Source organism: Squalius cephalus, assembly GCF_949319135.1.
Source record: "Squalius cephalus genome assembly, chromosome: 22".
In the NCBI taxonomy this organism is placed as follows: Eukaryota; Metazoa; Chordata; class Actinopteri; order Cypriniformes; family Leuciscidae; genus Squalius; species Squalius cephalus.
Window position 1 is genome coordinate 3725909 of NC_137143.1, and position 20788 is coordinate 3746696.

Here is a 20788-nt window from a genome sequence, read left to right on the forward strand (position 1 = left end):
ACTAAATAAACTAATGTTAAAAGTACCACGAAATGTGAAATTACAGTAAGAGGCAGTAGGATTTTATATTGTCTTTGTGTGCTTTTGGTCTGACAGTTGCGCTGCTGCTAAATAACTCAAATGCTTAACATAGCCTACAGTTTTTTAAGTTATGAAGTGAGGGCTCTATTAACTACAGCTGAATTGTTACATGTTCTCAATAGTAGCCTAGATACAATATTTACAATATAAAATACAATATTTCTGAAGGTGAAGGAAAAAATAATTAGTGTAAAGTAATTGTAATTTCCAATTGCGATGCCAAAAAATGGCTCGTCAATGCACTTAACAGCAAATGACGCTATTGGCCTTCAGGCCCGCTTTTCTTCATCGTGACCTAAACTCCCCAACATCTTACCATAAGATCCTGATTAAACCTATTTTATGACTGGACCGAGATCAAGATTGAAAACCTCAAAGCAAAACAAAGAAACCAAATCAAATAGCCTAGGCTACACATTCTTATACGGGTTATGAGAAACTTTTCAATTTAGTATGTCATGTAGCCCATTCGTTGTTCAAGTAATCTCATTCTTTAGGTGCCCGATTTCGCTGTTCACAACAATGGCTCCGATTATTGCCTCAGTTTGCTGGATTATCAGCACAGGTCTTCTGAACCCATCATCATCGACAGGTCAGGTGTTGGGTAGTCAGCACTTATTCTAGAATAGCAAGTGAAGCCTTCAGTTGATAATTCCCCATGACCATCTAATTCCGATTTCATCATCCTAAACCACGGAGACAAATGAGTCTGTAAGAGAAGGGACAACATCTGATGATTCGTGGGAGATAGAAGAAATCGCCGCCAAGAACAAACCTGTCCAGCCTGTGGGAAATAGCTGTGAGCCAAATCGGACCGAAACGAGGATGAGTAACTTCACATGAGACACGGTAGGGTTGCCACTGTTGCTTTTTCACTTTCTCTCCTATATGTGTTCGTTGTCGTTTTGTCTTTCAAGTCTCTTTAGTTCATTTCTTGTTTTCTTAAGTTTTATAGACCTTATTCGGACATAGTAAAACTAGCGGTAGTAAATTTTATAACAGTCATCAGTTGCTCGTAAAACTGTCCGCTAACGCTAAATTTATGATGGTATAATTAAATAATTAAACTTTTCAAACCATGGACATGCAATGATACGTGTTTTTGCATCGTTATTTTATAGCCTTAATATGCCAACATTAATATTTTATATTATAGTGATATTATACATAGGCCAGCCTATCTGTGTAGACTAGGCTAGTGTTTTAAAACACTTTCTACAGCCTTAGCCAGAGTGATTTGATTTGACAAAGAATTTATTAGAACCATACTCCAGCTAGGCTACATGATAATAAGCTAAGGCTAAATATTTAATTAATCGGAATAGCACTTAGTTTTTAAAAAATTGAATACAAAATTTAAGAAAGCCTGCTGCATGTGTTCTTCTCATATAGGTTCTTAAAGAACTGAAGATAGCGCATTATATTTTGTGACTTGGGCTATAGGCTATTACTGTATGTGAAGTTTAATACCACCGTTCCAAACAATTTTAACTTATTGTGATTTCAAACCAGATCTGATGGAAAATTATTGAGATCGACGATACGCTACCAGCTACCAAACCCAGGAACTGGAGCAAGAATTTCATTTCAACCGATCCTCACGCGTCGAGGTGAGATTCTGGTTTCAGAATGGAAGGAGATTTCAAGTTAGAAGTTATGGAGCAAAATAAGTTATAGAGCAAAAATAACGACAGATTTTCTCATGTTCTTCATATTAATGCGACGTTGTTATGTGGTGTAGCCTGTAGCCTAGGCCACGCGCTGCCTTTAGCAAGTATTTCCTAATATTTTTCCTAATAACTTTGCTTTCTCCCTCGCTTATTAGAAATAAAAAATATAATAATATTTACATGTATATAAAATATTATAGGCTTATGTAGTTTGTTCGCTATAGTGGAATGAGTAAGATCAGTTAAGATGCGTATCGCACAGACATCATTTTAAATAGCAGCAGTCTGTGCACCGTTATGCACCACATTTTCTACATTTTCTCTCAGGATGTCCTTTAAATATGTTTTCTGTTATTTAATCACAATTTGAATATTTGAATGGGTTTTTTTTTTCATGCTATAGGCCCTACTAGAATTAATGTTAAGTTGGTCGATCACAGTTCACAGCATAGATAGGCCTATAGGGTCAGGCTATACATACAATTAATTTATATTAACCGATCTAATTAATAGCGATTAAAACCCCAAGGAAAATAACCTTCAATTGTGATTTTATTTAAAAACAGCCATATTCCCGCCAACAAACTACAACTGTTGTGATGCAGCCTATATGGGCTATGCATGGCAGTTTTAACTATAAATCATAATGGATGCTTTGTGTCAGACCTATAGCTTTAGCACTGTTTTAACACTGTGTTTAGCACTGTCCAAGTCGAACACCTTTTGACTTTATGACTGATGACGTTGCATTAAATAAATTAAATAATAAATTAAAATAAACAAATAAAAATATAAAATAATGATCCGATGGACTGGCCATCCGTTCAGGCCTACATAACGCCCGTTTCAAGACAAGTGGTTTGGGAAATAAATTGAGGATGGGCGGGTGTGGATATATTTTTGTACATTTCTGTGAAAACGCACATAAAAAAGTAACCTAAGCTAACCTTGCACGTAGCCTGTGCTCTTCTTTAGCTTAATCTTCATGATAAATAAGAATGCTGAAACTGTGAAAAAAAAAAAAAAATCTAAGACATGTCCTCATAAATGCACCTGTTACTTTTTGGGCGTAATTTACACTTTGTGAAATCGCTTGTCTGAGGTGTTTTCTGCGGTTTTCAAGAGGAGCATCTGCTGTAATGCGGGATCATTGTCGGGCTCCACTTTTGTTTCAGTCATTTACAATACAGACTTGTAAAACATTATTGCTTTAACAAGTCATAAAACTTTATGGCTTTCTTCTTCACAAAATAACGACAGTTGTTTCCTGTTTGGCTAAATACACATAGGCTACAGGCAGGGGTATGGCAAGCCATTTTAACTTTTATTCATTTCCAGGATATGAATCCTTGATATCAACAATCCAATTTTCACTAGTTAAAATAATAATTCTTGATATCAGGAATAATATTTCTAGTAACAATGGCAATTTTTGATATCAGGAATTACATTTCAACTAGTAAAAACTGTAATTCTTGATATTATCAATTGAATTTCAACTAGTAAAAACTACAATTTTTGATATTAACAATTTATATCCTGGGAATGGAAATAGGCGAGCCGGATATGAATTCTTGCTATCAACAACTAAATTTTCACTAGTTAAAATGATAGCTATTGATATCAGGAATTCAATTTCTACTGTAGTAACAATGGCAATTTTTATATCAGGAATTACATTTTCACTAGTTACAATGCTAATTCTTGATATCAACATTTACATTTTCACTGGTTAAAATGATAATTCTTGATATCTGTAATTGTATTTTCACTAGTAAAATGTCACCATGCCGCCATTCAAAATCAGTTGTTTAAATCAAGAATTGATTTCTTACTAGTTGAAATTCCAATTTCACATATCAGAAATACAATTCTTACTAGTAAAACCCTTTATTTTTGATATCAAGAATTAAATTGTCACTAGTTGAAATGTCTATTCTTGATATTAACAATTGAATTGCTACTAGTAATGTTCATTTGTGATATGATATCAGAAATTATATTGATATCAGAAATACATTTTCAGGTATCAAAAATTAACATTTTTACTAGTTGCAATTTAATTGATATCTAGAATAGACATTTTTACTAGTAACCACGTAATTCTTGATATCAGGAATTCACATTTTTACTAGTAACAATTGATATCAACAAAGCAAGTTGATATCTGAAATTGCCATTGAAACTAGTGGAAATAGAATTACTGATATTGTATATAATATTTTAACTAGTAAAAATAGTATTACAGATATCTAGAAATGTCATTTTTACAGGTTAGAATAGCTATGGTAATGAATTTATGAATATTAATGAGTATAGGGGTGTGACGATGTCGTGCCACGAGATCTTGCGAGACTAAAATGTGACGAGATTTCTCGTCAAGTGAAAAGCTATCGCCATGATGGAGAAGCATCACGTTTCATTTGATTGGCCACCACCAGGTCAGAAAATTTGTGTTCTCATTTTTTTGTCTTCAAAACAAAACAATAAACAAAGCATTAATTTATCACATATTTTTCCCTTCTCATGAACAAACAAACCACATGGCGTTTTTTCATATATTTTGTTGTTTTCTTCACACTTTGTTCTGATGCAAATGAAAACAGTACAACCAAAATAAAACATTTTTGTAAACATATTTGTTTCATGTGGTTATAACTTTTCATTGTTTTGTTGGGATAGGTATGGACTATATTGGTAATGGATTAATGATTTTTTTTAAATACTAACTTAAAGATCTGAAATGGTTATGTCAGATGATAGAGACATCCGAAATGTGTACTGTTGGGGAACCAATGTGTAAGATCATATTTATGTGGTCAAGGAATTCACTCTTCATATACGGTTACATTTTTTGTGATATCTGCATATTGCGATTTTTAAGCTTTGTGTATTTGTAACAAAGGGCCAATAAAACTATAGTATCCAATATAGTGTTAGTTTTCCTCACCTAAACAGTCTGGACATATAGATTTTTTAGACGAAAGCAGTCCAAAATTGTTCCATTTAAAGACAGAGGTATGGTTTCTTTACTTTACTCCTGTACACTGTCAGTAAACTCTTTTAAAGGCACAGTTCACCCAAAAATGAAATGATGTTTGGAAAAATGTCTCAGTGTCTTTCTTCATATGTTGTTTTGGACAATACCGACTTTCATTTTATAGACAACAATACATCAAAATATAACTTATTGTGTTCTACAGATGAGAGAAATGCATACAGTTATAAATAAATAAAGCAGCTTCACTGATTTGCAGATCTCTCTGCAAATCATAAATAAATTTGGGAAAATAAAAATAAAACTCTGAAAACACAGAATGTTTAAAAGAAGAATTAGAATTAAATTGAACATTTAAGGTAACTAACTTTAATCATTTACTGACCATGTAAATTACACACACACACGTTAGGAAAGTTAGGGAAAATGTTGAGGTAGTTTCTGTCATTGCTCTCTCAGTTCTGACTGTATCTGTTATGGTTGATGGTTGGTTTTGTAAGCTATTGTTTTGAAGGATGTCACTGTAAGTAATGTACAGAACAGCATGACATCACTGAAGTTCACTTAGAGTTTTTTTAATGACTATCATAGGCTGTAATCAAAACACAAGCAAGCTAGAATTAGAAGAGACATTAACTAAAGCATCAATAAATACACCCGCAGTAAAAGCAGAGGAAGAAGAGCAAGCGTGATTAGTGTTGTACACACAGAGCCTATTCTTAACCACTTATCTGTCTCATTTTGACTCAGCAATGGACAATCATAAATGAATTTAGTCCTCTTGAAATATCCATCTGAATTACAGCACATTTATGAACACTTGTATGAACTGTGTATGCATTTGTAATTGTGATTGATTGCAATGAAGGGGGTGGGTTCTGGAATCCACTGCCGCCTCAATGTATATCTAATGAGTGATTATAATCAAGGTATTAATATTTTTCAGTCTACATACCAAATGGGTTGAATGACTTCTTTAAGCCAAGGAGATTTATTGTAGAGTCTGTTTGTGTAAAGTAGTCCACTGAAGGCAAGTTTGTAGAGAACCCAAGTGCAGTTTATTTACAAAACGTGATCAAACATAAAACAAAGGCATGACATGACATGACGCTTACCAACAGAGGTTACAGTGAAACAATACTTGACAAAAACACATGGCAAACATGAAGCCTTAAATACACTAGACAAGGGACACCTGTGAATAATGAAACAATGAACCAATGACAACACAGAACACATGGCAGGATCACATGACTAAAACGGGATCACATGACAGACATGAAACAAAACCAAATCGAGACTGTTTAATGGAATGTTAAAACCTACATCTACTCTTCTAGCTGACCAAGACAGCCGAGGTCACTGGGGTTACTTCACCTGTCCTATACATTCTTAAGCATTTAATTCAACTTTTTGATATTCAAATACTAGAGAATAAGAATGGAGTATTGACAATTGTCTCAACAATTGTCGAATAAACATGGTTTCTGACTATAAAAATGTAAAAACCCAACGTTGGGTTTGTCCATATTTGTCCCAAAATTGGGTTAAAACAACCCAGCATTTTTTAGAGTGTGCACACAAAAAGGCATTTGTTTGTACATAGTAAAACATATCTGCAACATGTATCAAGTTCACGGATAACTGTGCGTGTTTATTAATCATTGTGATAATAAAATCATAATAAAGTAGGATGTACAAAAAAAAAACAGATGAGCCCAGAATATGAACATTGTGTTTAATTACACGTTAAGCATTTTCTTCCCATAGAAAACTATTATAAGAATGCTTAATGCAGATTAGAATGTCCCCTTATTATGTTGAAATAACAACTTAATATCTCCAAATAACAAGATAACATTTCTTTTTCTTTTTATCTTCACCATGCGGTTCAGGGCTTCCATAGAATACAGCCTGAATATTATTTTTGGGGGTGCTATCTGGGTTCTCTAGTCTTTCTTGGGTGTGCTGAAGCACCTGCTAGCCCCTCCCTAGCGCCGCCCATGGACATAGCAGGTGTAGTGTTGCTGGTTGCAACAGCACAGCTCGCGCTGAAAAGAGACGCAGTGCCAAACGCTGCTCCTCCTGCATGGACTCCACCACTGCAGCGGCGTCTTGATGTGAGTCACTGCAGTGAGTGGGCATATATTTTTAATCACAATTTATGATCCTTCCTATTAGGCTAACCTTCTGGGGTCGACAAACTGGATTTTTCTTTTTTTTTTTTTTTTTTTTTTTGCTGGATTTTTTTCACATAGCAGCAAAATATACTTAAAAAACTTACATTTATGGTCATACAGACTTAAGAAATATGGAAAAAATAAACTGTAAAATGTGTACTTTTTTTATGTGTTCACTTACAATCGAAACAAAACATAGTACTTTTGTAAAATAAAGAAAATAAACAGGGTGTGCCTTCTGCCTCTCCATCTCTGTGAACTTTTTTTCAGGCGCATATCTCTAAACTTAAACAAAACTCAGCAAATACTAGTCACACAGGCATAAGCAATATATCTTTATAAACACTCTGCTATTACAGTTTTTCTCAATTGTTTACACACAAATACTGGTACTTGAGACATAATGACCACAACATGTAACTCATTCACCAACCCTCTGAGCCAATTCTGCTAAACTACAAGCACAATTCCTGCTTTACACTCAAATTGTACTTCTAAAACACATTTTTTTCAAAACACTACACACAATTCTCTGCTTTTGGCACAATTTTCATGCAGAAAATCTCTTGTTTTCACAAGGAACACACTGCCATTCAAATATGCACACTGACTCATCACATGGGCAAACACCCGTCACACAGTTTTACAATTAGCAATCAGAGCTTTAGCATAAAAGGGCAACAGGTGAGCTCTTCAATGGGGTAATGGATGCCAACATTGGATTTTTTTTTTTTTTTTTTTTTTTACTGTAACTGTATACAGTAAATTCTTCTGTTGTTTTGTATGTAGACCACTGTATGTCCTACTTTGTGTTGGTTGGGATGTACACTGTGTACATTGTTTTTGTGGGAAAAATAAAATATATTTGTTACCATGTATTTGTGTGTTCTGAGTATAAAAACAATCTTCTCAGATATTTTACAACACACTTATGTATGTACGTAGAAAGTGTAACACTGAACAAAAAAAGGCCTAAATCATTATGATGAATGGAGAAGTGTTTTCCATTCATCATAGTGTTTTACATTGAGCACATCAGTGTTCAACTGGTTCTTATAAATGTCTATTCATATGATGGTTTGTGTGTGTCATTTGAAAACAAAATACCATTTTGAGAAGAAATAACATTGTTTTGAATGTAAAGTTTCATTTTGCAGGAGAATTGAGGGGTTTTGCCCATTGTGTGTGTGTTTTTTTTATTTGTGTGTAGAGTTCTGAGAATATGAGGCATGCTTTCAGAAAATGTGTGTAAACAATCGAGAAAAACTGTAAATTATCTAATTCAAAACGAAAAGTAATTGTGTATTTTTTACATCTTTTTTTTTCTGTCAACATCATTAATATAGAATAGTTATTTTATGACCTGATTACCTTGAGCTCTATAGATCCCAGTGTTTATTTTCTGTCTTTCTTTCTGTCACATGTTGTTTTGGCTGCTTCCACTTGCTCTTCCCAGAGCAGCTCTGGAGAATAATAAAGAAATTATGATATTATTTTTCTTCTGCCATCCTGCTTTTTGCATTTATTCCTTTCTTCCTCTTCCTCAGCTCTCTTCAGTGGATCTCCACACCTCTTCATTTGTCACTGCAGTTCCCTCTCTCTCTCTCTCTCTGGTCTAATTCTGCTTTAATAAACCAAGCCTTCATTTGTCACTGTATTGATGGCTCTGGCAAGCATCCGCCATTAAACAGAGGCTAATGCTCAATGTGTCCATGCTGCCAGGGGTCACCGGGAGGTCACCATGTCAAGATCACATATAGCGTTCTTCATTCATGTACTTCACTGTTACAATATAGCACTGGATATGCTAATGAATATTAGTAGGGTTTCATTCACTTACTTTGAAGGAGCTATCCAATGCAACCTATCTAGGGACCAAAATGAGTGAGGTCTTTTTACTTTAACCAGCCAAAACACCAAAACAACTGCACAGAAAGTTTTGCATGTGCATTTTTCAATCATTTAACTTTTTCTTTATACACTTCAAAAAGTCGAAAGTACTGTAGCGAACTGACCCTAGTAGTAAACACAACAGGACTTACATTACAACTTACCAGGAGCTCTGTCTTCGCAAAGTTGAAATGACAGAGCCGTGCATCATCTGCATAGATGTGGCAGAAGCCATGTACATAATTGCAAAATGTGTTTACTTTGTTACAATATACTTTTTTTTGGTAACTGCATGCTTTGGATTCTGTGTTCTCCATTTTTTGATGCAGTGTCTAATGAATGATCTGTAGTGTTTATAATATTGACTCGCTGTGTGTGTATGATCTGAAAGCATTGTTTGATTTTGAGCACAGATAAAATGGTTTTGAGGCAATTGTTTGATTTTGTCAGCAGAGTCAGATGTTCTCTAAATGTGGTTTGAAAAATTGGTTTTGTGTTTAAGGTTTTGAGAAAGTGAGTGATGGTTTCAAAAAATGTGTTTTAGCAATTCAGAAAAAGTGTAATGTCATAATTTTGATCTTTAAATACATAATTTTAAAATTCTAATCTCATAATTTTGATTCAATGTCTTAATTTCGATTTGTCATGATTTCGATTTAGTAAGTACAAATTTTGACTTTTCAGTTTTATGTCATATTTATGAGTAAATAAGTATGTCATAATTTCAGCTTCCATAAACTTCCCGTCTTCCTTATATTTTGTTTGTAAAGTGGTTTTGAGCTTCTGAATAATGTTGGTCAGTTTGTGCCAGTAAGAGGCAGCCTATAAAAACCCTAGTGAAAATATAGCATTTGTTATATTTAGTAAAACATGTACATACCTTAGACCCACCCAACAGCAAGAGGAATAATCATTTATTTTAATTGACTAAAGTAATTTAATTTGGATGTTACATGACTGAAGTGATTTATTTAGCTCTTCCATGATCAAAAATATGACTCCTGTTACAGTTTTTCTCGATTGTTTACACACATTTTCTGGTACTTGAGACACAATGACCACAACATGTAACTCATTCACCAACCCTCTGAGCCAATTCTGCTAAACTACAAGCACAATTCCTGCTTTACACTCAAATTGCAGATCTAAAACACACTTTTTTCAAAACACTACACACAATTCTCTGCTTTTGGCACAATTTTCATGCAGAAAATCTCTTGTTTTCACAAGGAACACACTGCCATTCAGATACACACACCGACTCTTCACATGGGCAAACACCCGTCACACAGTTTTACAATTAGCAATCAGAGCTTTAGCATAAAAGGGCAACAGGTGAGCTCTTCAATGGGGTAATGGATGCCAACATTGGATTTTTGTTTTTATTACTGTAACTGTATACAGTAAATTCTTCTGTTGTTTTGTATGTACCACTGTATGTCCTACTTTGTGTTGGTTGGGATGTACACTGTGTACATTGTTTTTGTGGGAAAAATAAAATATATTTGTTACCATGTATTTGTGTGTTCTGAGTATAAAAACAATCTTCTCAGATATTTTACAACACACTTATGTATGTACTGACTGTAGAAAGTGTAACACTGAACCAAAAAAAGGCCTAAATCATTATGATGAATGGAGAAGTGTTTTCCATTCATCACAGTGTTTTACATTGAGCACATCAGTGTTCAACTGGTTCTTATAAATGTCTATTCATATGATGGTTTGTGTGTGTCATTTGAAAACAAAATACCATTTTGAGAAGAAATAACATTGTTTTGAATGTAAAGTTTCATTTTGCAGGAGAATTGAGGGGTTTTGCCTATTGTGTGTGTGTTTTTGGATTTGTGTGTAGAGTTCTGAGAATATGAGGCATGCTTTCAGAAAATGTGTGTAAACAATCGAGAAAAACTGTAATATCCAGCGCTAGGTGGCGCAGTGAGTTCTCTGCGTTCAAGAACTGCCGTTGTTTATCATTAACTGAAAACTGATGTAAATAGTTCAGATGTTTTGAGCTGCAGCTCCTGACAGATGAGAGCTCGACCATGATGGTTTCTTATCGTTTGTACTGGACGCTGTGGATGTTGTCTTGTTTTGGTGAGACTTTTTATAACTTAAAACCGTGTATTGAATATATGTATAAATAGTTACTTATATTTTAATGATGAGGTAATTGCAGAAAAATGTCTGCCTTCTACTGAAATTGTTCTACAAATAAAAAAATCACTACAGTAGTTGTAGTAGTTAACTGCAGAACAAACCAATTTAAGTATACATTTAGTGCGATTTGAACTTTCTTTTAATTTCCTTCTTTCATAAAACAGGACAATATTTCGGTCAAGATCTGCAGTTTCCTGAGCCGGCTAATGGAGCAGTGGGAGAAAGCGTGGTGCTCGCCCCTGATAACCCACCTTCCACATCCATTCTTATAACTCAATGGGTTTTGACTTCAACACTTATAATTACAGTAGCGACTGGTGTAACTACAGTAAACCCTGCATATGAAGGCAGAGTTAGTTTTGACATCAACACACTCGCTCTGGAGCTGCAGAATCTGAAACTGGGTGATTCTGGAATATACAGACTGACTGTAACATCTACTGCTGGAGATATACTTACAGGAGAAGCTTCACTACAAGTGTTCGGTGAGTGTGTTGCTAAAACTTGGTTCAGCTTTTAAGCATAACATATTGGCCTAAAAGACGATGATATGAACCGAATTAAGTAAATATGTGAAAGGGAAAAGAGTTAGCCTACATAGTCTATTTTGTCAATGTAACATGCTGTAAATTAAACAAAAATGTGGATGTGTAAAATAATAGGATTGTTTCTGTAATCTAGACATGCAAGGTGTTAATTTGGGCACTCTTGTGTCCCAGGGATTTATTATTATTATCATTATTATCATTTTAAAATATTAAAACCACACATAGTATTTAAGCTTAAAATTGTTATGGAAATCACACTAAAATGTCTTGAAAATGTGTTACTGTTATAATCTAATTTTAAATAACTTTTAGGCAATATTGTTTTGTTGTTTATAAAATCTTGTCCAATACCTAAAACTTCAAGCTCATATCTATGACAATTTTAATAAAACATGAATTATTACAAACCTATGAAGACCTAAACAGTCAATTACACATAAACCTTTTTGATTTAAATGGATATTTTTCACAAATTAATACTTTCCTTCAGTTGTGGCATCATTTTCATTTCAACAGTTTTACTCCTAATAAAATAGTGTTCAAAGTCTGAGGGTCCTGTTGGAGGGGTCTTTGTTGACCATGGGGCGCACATATTTAAGCACAAATAACCCTTTTTTTTTTCATTGTTGATGGGCCTTTTCTAATGCTCTGGATGACTGTGCCTTGAATCATAAAGCCTCCCTGGCCCCTGGTCAAGGGCCCCTGAGCATTGGCCCCACTGGCCTCGTCAAATACATCCCTAACACATTTAATACCCCCTAGGCTAATGTGAATTTCCAACATTGATAATAAATCAGCATATTAGTAGTGTATTTTGGTACAAAATATTTCTATTTAAAATAAATGCTGTTCTTTTTAAACTCAGAATCCTGAAAAAGTATCAAAGGTTAGAAGTATATCAAAATAGAAAACCATTATTTTAAATTGTAGTAATATTTCACAATATTACTGTTTTTTTAATATCTTTTTTCTGTATTTTTGATCAAATAAATGCAACCTTGATAAGCATATACATATATATATATATATATATATATATATATATATATATATATATATATATGCCCTTTTTTCTTTTTTTTTCTTTTTTACATTTGAGCCCCTGCCCTTGAGGAACTCTCTCAACGTCCCTGGTCAACAGCAGTTCATTTCAGTTAATGTTAATTTCAACATTTACATATTTAAAAACTAAAATTGTATTTGCTAACATAAGTTAATGCAGTGCACTAACTTGAACAAACAAAAATACTAAATACTGTAACAAATGTATTGCTCATTGTTAGTTCATGTTAATTAATATATTAACTAATGTTAATAAATGAGACCTTATTGTAAAGTGTTACCGTTATTTTAGTACTTCAATTTAAACGAAACGAAAATGAGAAATATTGCCTATTCTGTTCATGTTTATTGTTTATTCAGGTATTGAAAATGTTATTTATGGTTTTAGTTTTAGATTTTAATTAGCAATAAGTGCTCACTAAACGTGAAAGACTAATTTTAGATCCAGTGTATTTGTTCTTTCTCTCTTGTTTACACAGAAAAAATATCTGATGTCAGGCTTATTGGTCCAGAAGAATCATTAATAGAGGGCGACTCATCTGCTCGCATCATCTCTGAGGGAACTGGCAGCATCACCTCTGTGCAGTGGATGAAAGATAACAGTCCTCTGTCTCCTAGCAACCGCACCATCTTCTCACCTGATAACAGATCAGTGTCCATCAGTCCAGTGCAGAGATCAGAAAGTGGGGAATATCAGTGTACTTATAGAAACCCTGTCAGCTCTGAGACGGCAAAACACAGCCTGATCATCAACTGTGAGTGTTAAACATTTAAACATCAAGATGACTTGAGCTCAAACCTGATGAGATATAGACATACTTCAGTGCTCAGTTTGTCCCTCTGACAGTGAGTATCTTGTGTTTGTTTTAGATGGACCAGAAGATGTTTCTATTGAAGGCCCAAAAGTGGTGGATTTAGGGGTTCGAGTGTCTCTGTCTTGCTCTGCAAATTCTGAACCTTCTGCCTCATTCATCTGGAGGTTTAATGGAACAGACACCAGTGTGACCACAGACACTTTCACCATAGATGAAACTGACTTCACACGCAGTGGAGATTACGAATGCACTGCCTCGAATAGTGTCACGAAGAGAAGTGCCTCACAAAGACATGCTTTGCTAGTTAAAGGTAAGCAGTTAAAGGGGCATTCCACCCATTTGAACATTGTTTTTTATTTAAAGTGGGTCATATATGTAGTCGAAATGTAAAATAAATTTTGAATTTGGTGCCTTCGTGACCGAGGAAAGACAAAAAATAACTTCAGGACGCATTTGAAAGACAACAACTCCCACAATGCACCACATTGCACAGCTCCGCAAGCCACTCCCACTAATCCAGAAAGCGCATATCTGCCTATAAGAGAAATCACTCTTCCGTCTACAAGGCTAGCTACCACCAGAGCTTGAAATTCATTTCACATTCACACAAAATGTCTAGTTAGTTGGCGAACTCATTAGTGCATTACTCCTCGTTTGTATTTCTTTCGAAAAGGTGAATTATTGCATGGTACCTGGATGTTCAGTCAGAACATATGCGGTGCGAAACTAGGATAGTTCACAACACAAACGTCCGTGTCCTCGTCTGATTCAGAGATTTCGTCCAGGAGAAATTGTCATCGTTGAAATTCTTTGCCGCAGACGGACTCTATCTCTGTGTCCGTAGCGGTTCGTAGTTGCAGAGTGAGATCGCCGGCGCCACCAGTCCGCCCTAACTCGAGCCAGTCCGGGCTCCTCGTCCGCGGCAGGCAGGTCTTCTGCCTCGGCTGCTCTTCGCTATAATCCGGCTTGTAAAGGTAGCCACAAACACCTGATTCAAGCATCAGACTTCCGAAATCCTCTTCTTCTATATCATATTGAGTACTCTCCTCCGCTATTGTCATAACTTTACATCTGTCTCCACAGCGCCTGTTAGCTTAGCTTCAAACAAGATGGAGGATATTGCTTTCAGTTTCAGAGAGTAAAGTCCCACCCACTGATCTGTAATAGGTCTGTAGCGTGAGCGGGTCCCGCCCCCTGGGAAAGATGAGGAACTAGTGCTTGTAGTCTCAACAGAAATCCCCCCCTCTTACACTTCCTCCTACAATGACGCAAAATGACGATTTTTGCGTCATTGTAGGAGGAAGTGTAAAAGGTAAATAACGGATTTCTCCCGTCTCAGGGGAAAATGAGAGAGTGTTGCACGACCATTCAATAGTATGACTGGGTTTCTAACAATGCAAAGCTTAATGCAAATGGGTGGAGTGTCCCTTTAAAACTAACCTGAAACTTGTAAACATATGATAAGCAATGCCCTCACTTTAATGTACCACTTAATGTACCACTTATTTAAAAATGTTTAAAATAAAAACTATATATAAATAAATTGGCTGCTGTTTTAGCATGGTGTTTTAAATTACTTTTACATTTTTGATGAAGGATAAAGTATTGTGTGCACCACATGATCTTCATCTGTTGTTTCCTGTGTCTTTACTATTGTAGGTGGTGGAGGAGCTGGAGGACTGACAACAGGAGCGATAGTTAGGATTGCCATTAGTGTTTTAGTGGCAGTTGCAGGCATTTGTGCTCTTATTTTCGATTTAATAAAATCCAAGAAAATGTGAGTAATTTTAAAATCACATCACAGCTTTAACACATTTATTTTAATGAATTTTGTCAGTGAGTGTCTTTGTCACAACTTGTGTCTTGGTCATTAATAATCTTTGTAAATCAAAGTCCTAATGATCAAAATCCCATTTTTATATAATACTATACCGTATCAAGTACAGTCATTACAGTCATTTTCCCTTAAAACATGTTAATATTTTAGTGGTATTTCATGCATAACACAATCACAATGGTCTCAGTGGAAACTATAACTGTCATATGCTGCCTTTTTGTGAGACAGAAATGTGGTAAAGAAAAACGACTTTTAACTAATTGTATTTATCTTTACACTACAGCCCAAAAATAAATGACCAACAAAAAGGACAAGCAAGTGGAGGTATGTTTGTTATTTATTCTTCATAATACCAACATCCCAGACGGCAACATAGTTTCGGCCCCTGTTCCGGGCTGGATCTGGTACATGTGGATTCAACGTGACGGATCTGGGAAAACACTATGTTGCTGTCTGGGATGAGTATGATCTGATTGAAATAGCACAACTGTCTTCCCCAGTTGTAACAAGATTGACTGATAATGACCTGTAAAAGATTTCAGTATCAAACTCACTGAGTGTTTCTTTCAGCAGCAGAAAACATACAGGAGCTTGTGAGTGACTTTCAGTTTTTGTTTTCTACTCAGCACAACACTCTTTTTACCTTATATTGACAAATATTCAGTCATTATGATTGGCATTACCACTGTTTAATAGTGGGCTTTATGTTTCAGTATTTAAATATCAGCAACATACTTTTACTTCATGTGACATCATCATTGTATATGACATTGTAATGTAAGAAAAACGAATTAATTTGTTTTTAATTTGCTGTTTGTAGCACTATGAAAGAACCCTTGATTTCCAGATGACTAGTGGAGATGGAAATATGAGTGAAAGGAATATATATGTGAATCAATGTGAAACTGATGAGTATGAAAATAATGAATGACAATGAAAATGTAAGGGCTCCTACACCTCCACCAGGTGAGCAGTTTCATAATATTTATATCCATTCTGTCCCATTTTATACTTCATATGTGTGCTTTGGCTACATCACAAAATAAGAGCTATTTATTCTGTCCTGCAGTTGCAGACATTTTATTTTATTACATTTGTTACATTCAGGTATCAAACACTCTTCCTGTGTGTATACTGCAGTGTTGTATCTTCCTGCATACTACACATTTCACATTTTTGAATTTTTGTATTACGTAAAATGTTTATTTGCAGGTCCATGTGAAATCTGACCACACAAAGCGCAGACAGCAGATGCAACACTTCTTTACAAAGTATTTAGGCTAGTTTGATTATATTTTCATTTACCAATTGTGGTGGATTTTTAATAGATAAAATAGTAAACTGTATATTAAACTAACCATGTTTCTAACATCTGATGTTACTTCTTTTTCAGGCCTAACATGATAACACTTTGAAACACAATGTACTAAAACATTCTGTCCTGTGTTTTTGGATGTTGTATTTTTGCCATACCCCTTTGACTTTGGTTGTGTGAGTGTATAAATAAGTTTGGGAATTGAAACTAGGCCGATGACTAAATTTGAACCTTGTGATTAACAATGAAGAAATCATTACAGTTTTTCTCGATTGCTTAAGCACTATAACCAGGCTTTTGAACTAAAATTTCAAAACCATAACGCCATTTATCAAAAAGCACACCCATTTCACTAAACTATAAACACTATTCCCTGTTTTGACACATGAGTCAGATTTGTTGAACTGTCACTGTAAAACTCTACACACAAATCCCTTCATTTCTCATTGCTTAGACCATGTTGTCATTTAGAAAGCACTAGCATTCAATATTGTTCACTCAAGTCAGCACAGCTTCAGCTCAGTTAGCACACAATTACCCAAGTGGAAACACTAAGAGTCAAAATTTAACACACATCAATCAGAACCTTCAATAGATATATAAAAGGGCCCAAATCAGTTTATTGCGTTTTGGAACAATGGATCCAGAAAGACATGAAGGAAGAGGGATAAGAATGAGGAGGAGGAAGGGCAAGGACAAGAAGACAAGCAGTTTCAGATGAAATTCAAGCCACTCTAGTTGCCCATGTCTTTATCAATGGTATGACTATGAGGGAGGCTCGGCTACGAGTAAGGCCAAATTTGAGTCGCTTTACCGTCGCCTCGAGAACCTTCAGGGAGGTTTGGTGGCAAACAAAATTCTATCACTGAATAAGAGACAAACATTTCCAATAGTCTTTGATGAGGTCTATTTTCTTGCAAGAAAAGGCCAGCAGTCGTACAGTCAGACAGTGTGGCTGCAGAGTGTGACAGTGAAGGCATCCTTTCTCCTTTATAGACTTGACTCCCAGAATGTTATCTTTCTAGACCAATGATGGTATTTCAACCATATGTGGAACATTCTTAGACGTGTCCATCATATTGTCTCCTTGAGTGGAGGCCCTCCTGTCACGACCAACACTCTTTACCATTCCAATACAATTCCATATTAGAATAAGGTTTGTGTGTGCTCTTTTACTGTCATATGTCTTTTACACACACATCTTACTGTAAGTAAATATAAAAAATAATTAGAGGAGAGAGTAAAAAAAAAAGAGTAAAACAGAAAAAGAAAAAAAGTTTTTGTGTGTGTGTGTTTTCTGTGTATGAATAAAAATGTGCCAATGTATCCACTGGTTGTGTCTTTTGTGTTCATCATGTGAAAAGGTTTGTGATGGGGGAAGCACAAGCAACATAACTTACCAGTTTTGGAAATGTTGTTTTGAATTTATTGCACCAGTGTCTTAGACTATGTTGTAGTGTGTGTGATTTTGAGGGCTTGTGTGTCCAGTCTGAGGGCAAAGTTTGGTTTTTCAGCAAGAGTGAATGGTTTTGAGTGTAGAGCTTCATTTTGACCTGAAAATAGGATGTTTGGGGAATTGGGTGAGACGTTATGGATTTGTGTATATAGTTTTGAGAATACGAGGCATAGTTTCAAGAAATGTGTTTAAGCAATCGAGAAAAACTGTAAAACAAAGTTTGCTTTACCTGGTAACAGAAGGTTTTGTCTATGAAAACCAATCAAATTGTGGGGAAATTATGTAGTGCAGTATGACATTTTTGCCATACCTCCTTATTCTATAAAAACTGTTGTATTCTTTTAGCTGGTGGGATTCTCAATGGAATTTGTCTGAGATCCTCCGGCCTTGCTTCTTCTTGGGGGAGATTCTCTGAGAACTGCTCGGGAAGATCTCCTGGCCGTGATCTCCTGGCGCCTCCTGGCGCAGGAAGTAAGCTAGTTACGGGAACAGGTATTAGCACCCAGTCGACGTCGACGTGTAGACGCGCAAGGGTATAGGGTTGTGCTCAGCCGACGTCGACATATAGACGCGCTAGGGTATAGGGTTGTGCTCAGCCGACGTCGATGTGTAGACTCGCTGGAGTGTAGGATTAGCACCCAGTCGACGTCGATGTGTAGACGCGCAAGAGTATAAATATTATAGGCCCAGGTAGGCTTAGGTCAGATGAGATAGGACTTAGTTAGGTTTAGGGAAATATCTACGACACAATATAATAAGAATGTGGTTCATTCAGCTTTAACACATTTCACTATCATAAAATCCATTTAAATTTTCACCAAACATCAGTGTAGAAACTGTAACAAACATGCACATGATCACGATCCTGCTAATGTGTAAATTATCTGCAATATTTGAGCAGTCTGTACTTAATATTCATTTAAATGTTTTCACTATTCCAGTTCATTCAGATTTCTTCTGCAAATGTGTTTGTCAAATGTTTTATATTTGTATGCTAATATTTATCTACTGTTGATCACACAGATACAGTTTTTTTTAAATTGCTTACACAAGTGGTACTTGAGTGAAACCATTTACTCATGTACACATAATTTGTTCACTTAGAAATCAAAACTCATTGTTTTGAGAAAGAAATAATTTTATAATTTTTACCCCCTTGCTTTTCTGTTTATAGTGTAAATATACATAATTTGATCACTTAGAAATCAAAACTCAGTGTTCTGAAAAACATACATTTTCCACCCTATTGCATTTCTGTTTGTTTTGTAAATATATAATGAAATGCAAGTCATTCTAATTTCTATAGTGCTTTACAATACAGATCGTTTCAAAGCAGTTTCACAATAGTAACAAATTCAAATTCATCTGAAAAGCAACCAAAAGTGTCATTATTTAGCTCAAGTCAGTTGATTCAGTTCAGTTACAGTAAATAACTGTAAAATACAACAATTGTGCATACATACTGTATGTACAGTATTTGTGCACATTTGTTTGAGTGTTATGACAAACTACTGTGCACTTCACTGCACACTGAACAAGCAGAAGACACAAGATAGTAGTGTTTTACATTTTGAACATCTGTATGTAGTTTGACGTATATGACTAATCAATTTATGGTTTGTGTGTAGTTACTATGAAAAAAGAAGTGTTTGTTTTCGCAAGAGATGTGTCGTTTTGCATGTTGTGTGCATGTTTTGTGGTTTTGTGTAGAGTTATAAAAATGGAGCCCATAGTTTCAGAAACTGTGTGTAAGCAATTAAAAAAACACTAAAACTGTCTCTCGGAATTCATAAGAAAAAATCATACTCATTCTTTTGTGCACTAGGCAAATAAAAGCAATTTACATTTATGACTAAATTCCCCTTTAGACCTGAACACAACATTACTTGGAAAAGAAACAAGGAAGTGATACATTTTTATTGCTTCCGTTTATATTTTTGCAGAAAGTTCTAATGATTAAGGGCATGGTTGATCTTCTGAGGTTTGGTTGAATCATTGTAGTACTCATTTCCATGCCTCTATGATGAGGCCCACCACGACCATCTCTCAGAAGGGGTGCTTGTCCCCTGCTATTCCTTTAACCACCACATATTCCTTGTATTCCACCTCCCACTGCTGGCTCCATGTTTTTGCCGCATTATGTGGGATACCACTTACTTTATACGTGTATCACAATGTGAAATCAACCATCAGTAATGAGTTGGCAGTAACCAAAAAAGCAATTACAGGAGGCATGGTCTGTAAAAGTGGTACATGGGACCATAGAAACCGTGTCTGATAAAGAATGACGATTACATTTTTCATCCATACATAATGTAGTCCAACTGGGTCATGTTCTATGGTAATTGGTGTCAATTGATCAATATCCTGAAACTTTCATGATCTAAACATGGAATTGTGTTAGTCAGTTTCCATAAAAACTATGCATCAACACTGTAAAAAATTTCTAACCCTCCCAAATCAAAAATTTCAAGTGACCGATAACATCTAAATTTTTCAATTGGCCCAAGTGAAATTCTGTAAATTATAAAATTAAATTTACAGATTTTCACATGGGCCAATTGAAATTTACAGAATTTCACTTGGGCCAATTGAAAAATTTAGATGTTATCGGTCACTTGAAATTTTTGATTTGGGAAGGTTAGAAATTTTTTACAGTGAAGAGTTATGCAGTTACTTATCATTTTCAGTTGTATCAATTGATAGTTAAACCATTATAATGAAATGATTACATCTCATCTCAGATGTAATGTGTGAGTTGCATTTTGAAATGGTA

At 35.2% G+C, this 20788-nt stretch overlaps 1 protein-coding gene across 1 annotated transcript; it reads left to right on the forward strand.

The window, feature by feature from the left end:
- The first annotated feature begins 10810 nt into the window (after positions 1-10810).
- LOC307150796 (cell adhesion molecule CEACAM6-like) lies at positions 10811-16815 on the forward strand. Its single transcript, XM_079858326.1, has 8 exons — positions 10811-10916; positions 11144-11464; positions 13069-13344; positions 13460-13714; positions 15064-15181; positions 15525-15565; positions 15815-15834; positions 16062-16815. Exons 1-8 carry the CDS (start codon positions 10865-10867, stop codon positions 16170-16172), a joined length of 1194 nt encoding a protein of 397 aa, XP_079714452.1. The 5' UTR covers positions 10811-10864; the 3' UTR covers positions 16173-16815.
- The last annotated feature ends 3973 nt before the right edge of the window (positions 16816-20788 follow it).

Coding starts and splice junctions, on each gene's coding strand:
- LOC307150796 (XM_079858326.1), top strand. CDS start 10,865: ATGATGGTTTCTTATCGTTTGTACTGGACGCTGTGGATGTTGTCTTGT. Junction 10,917..11,143: donor GTGGATGTTGTCTTGTTTTG/GTGAGACTTTTT, acceptor TTCATAAAACAG/GACAATATTTCGGTCAAGAT. Junction 13,715..15,063: donor ACATGCTTTGCTAGTTAAAG/GTAAGCAGTTAA, acceptor TTACTATTGTAG/GTGGTGGAGGAGCTGGAGGA.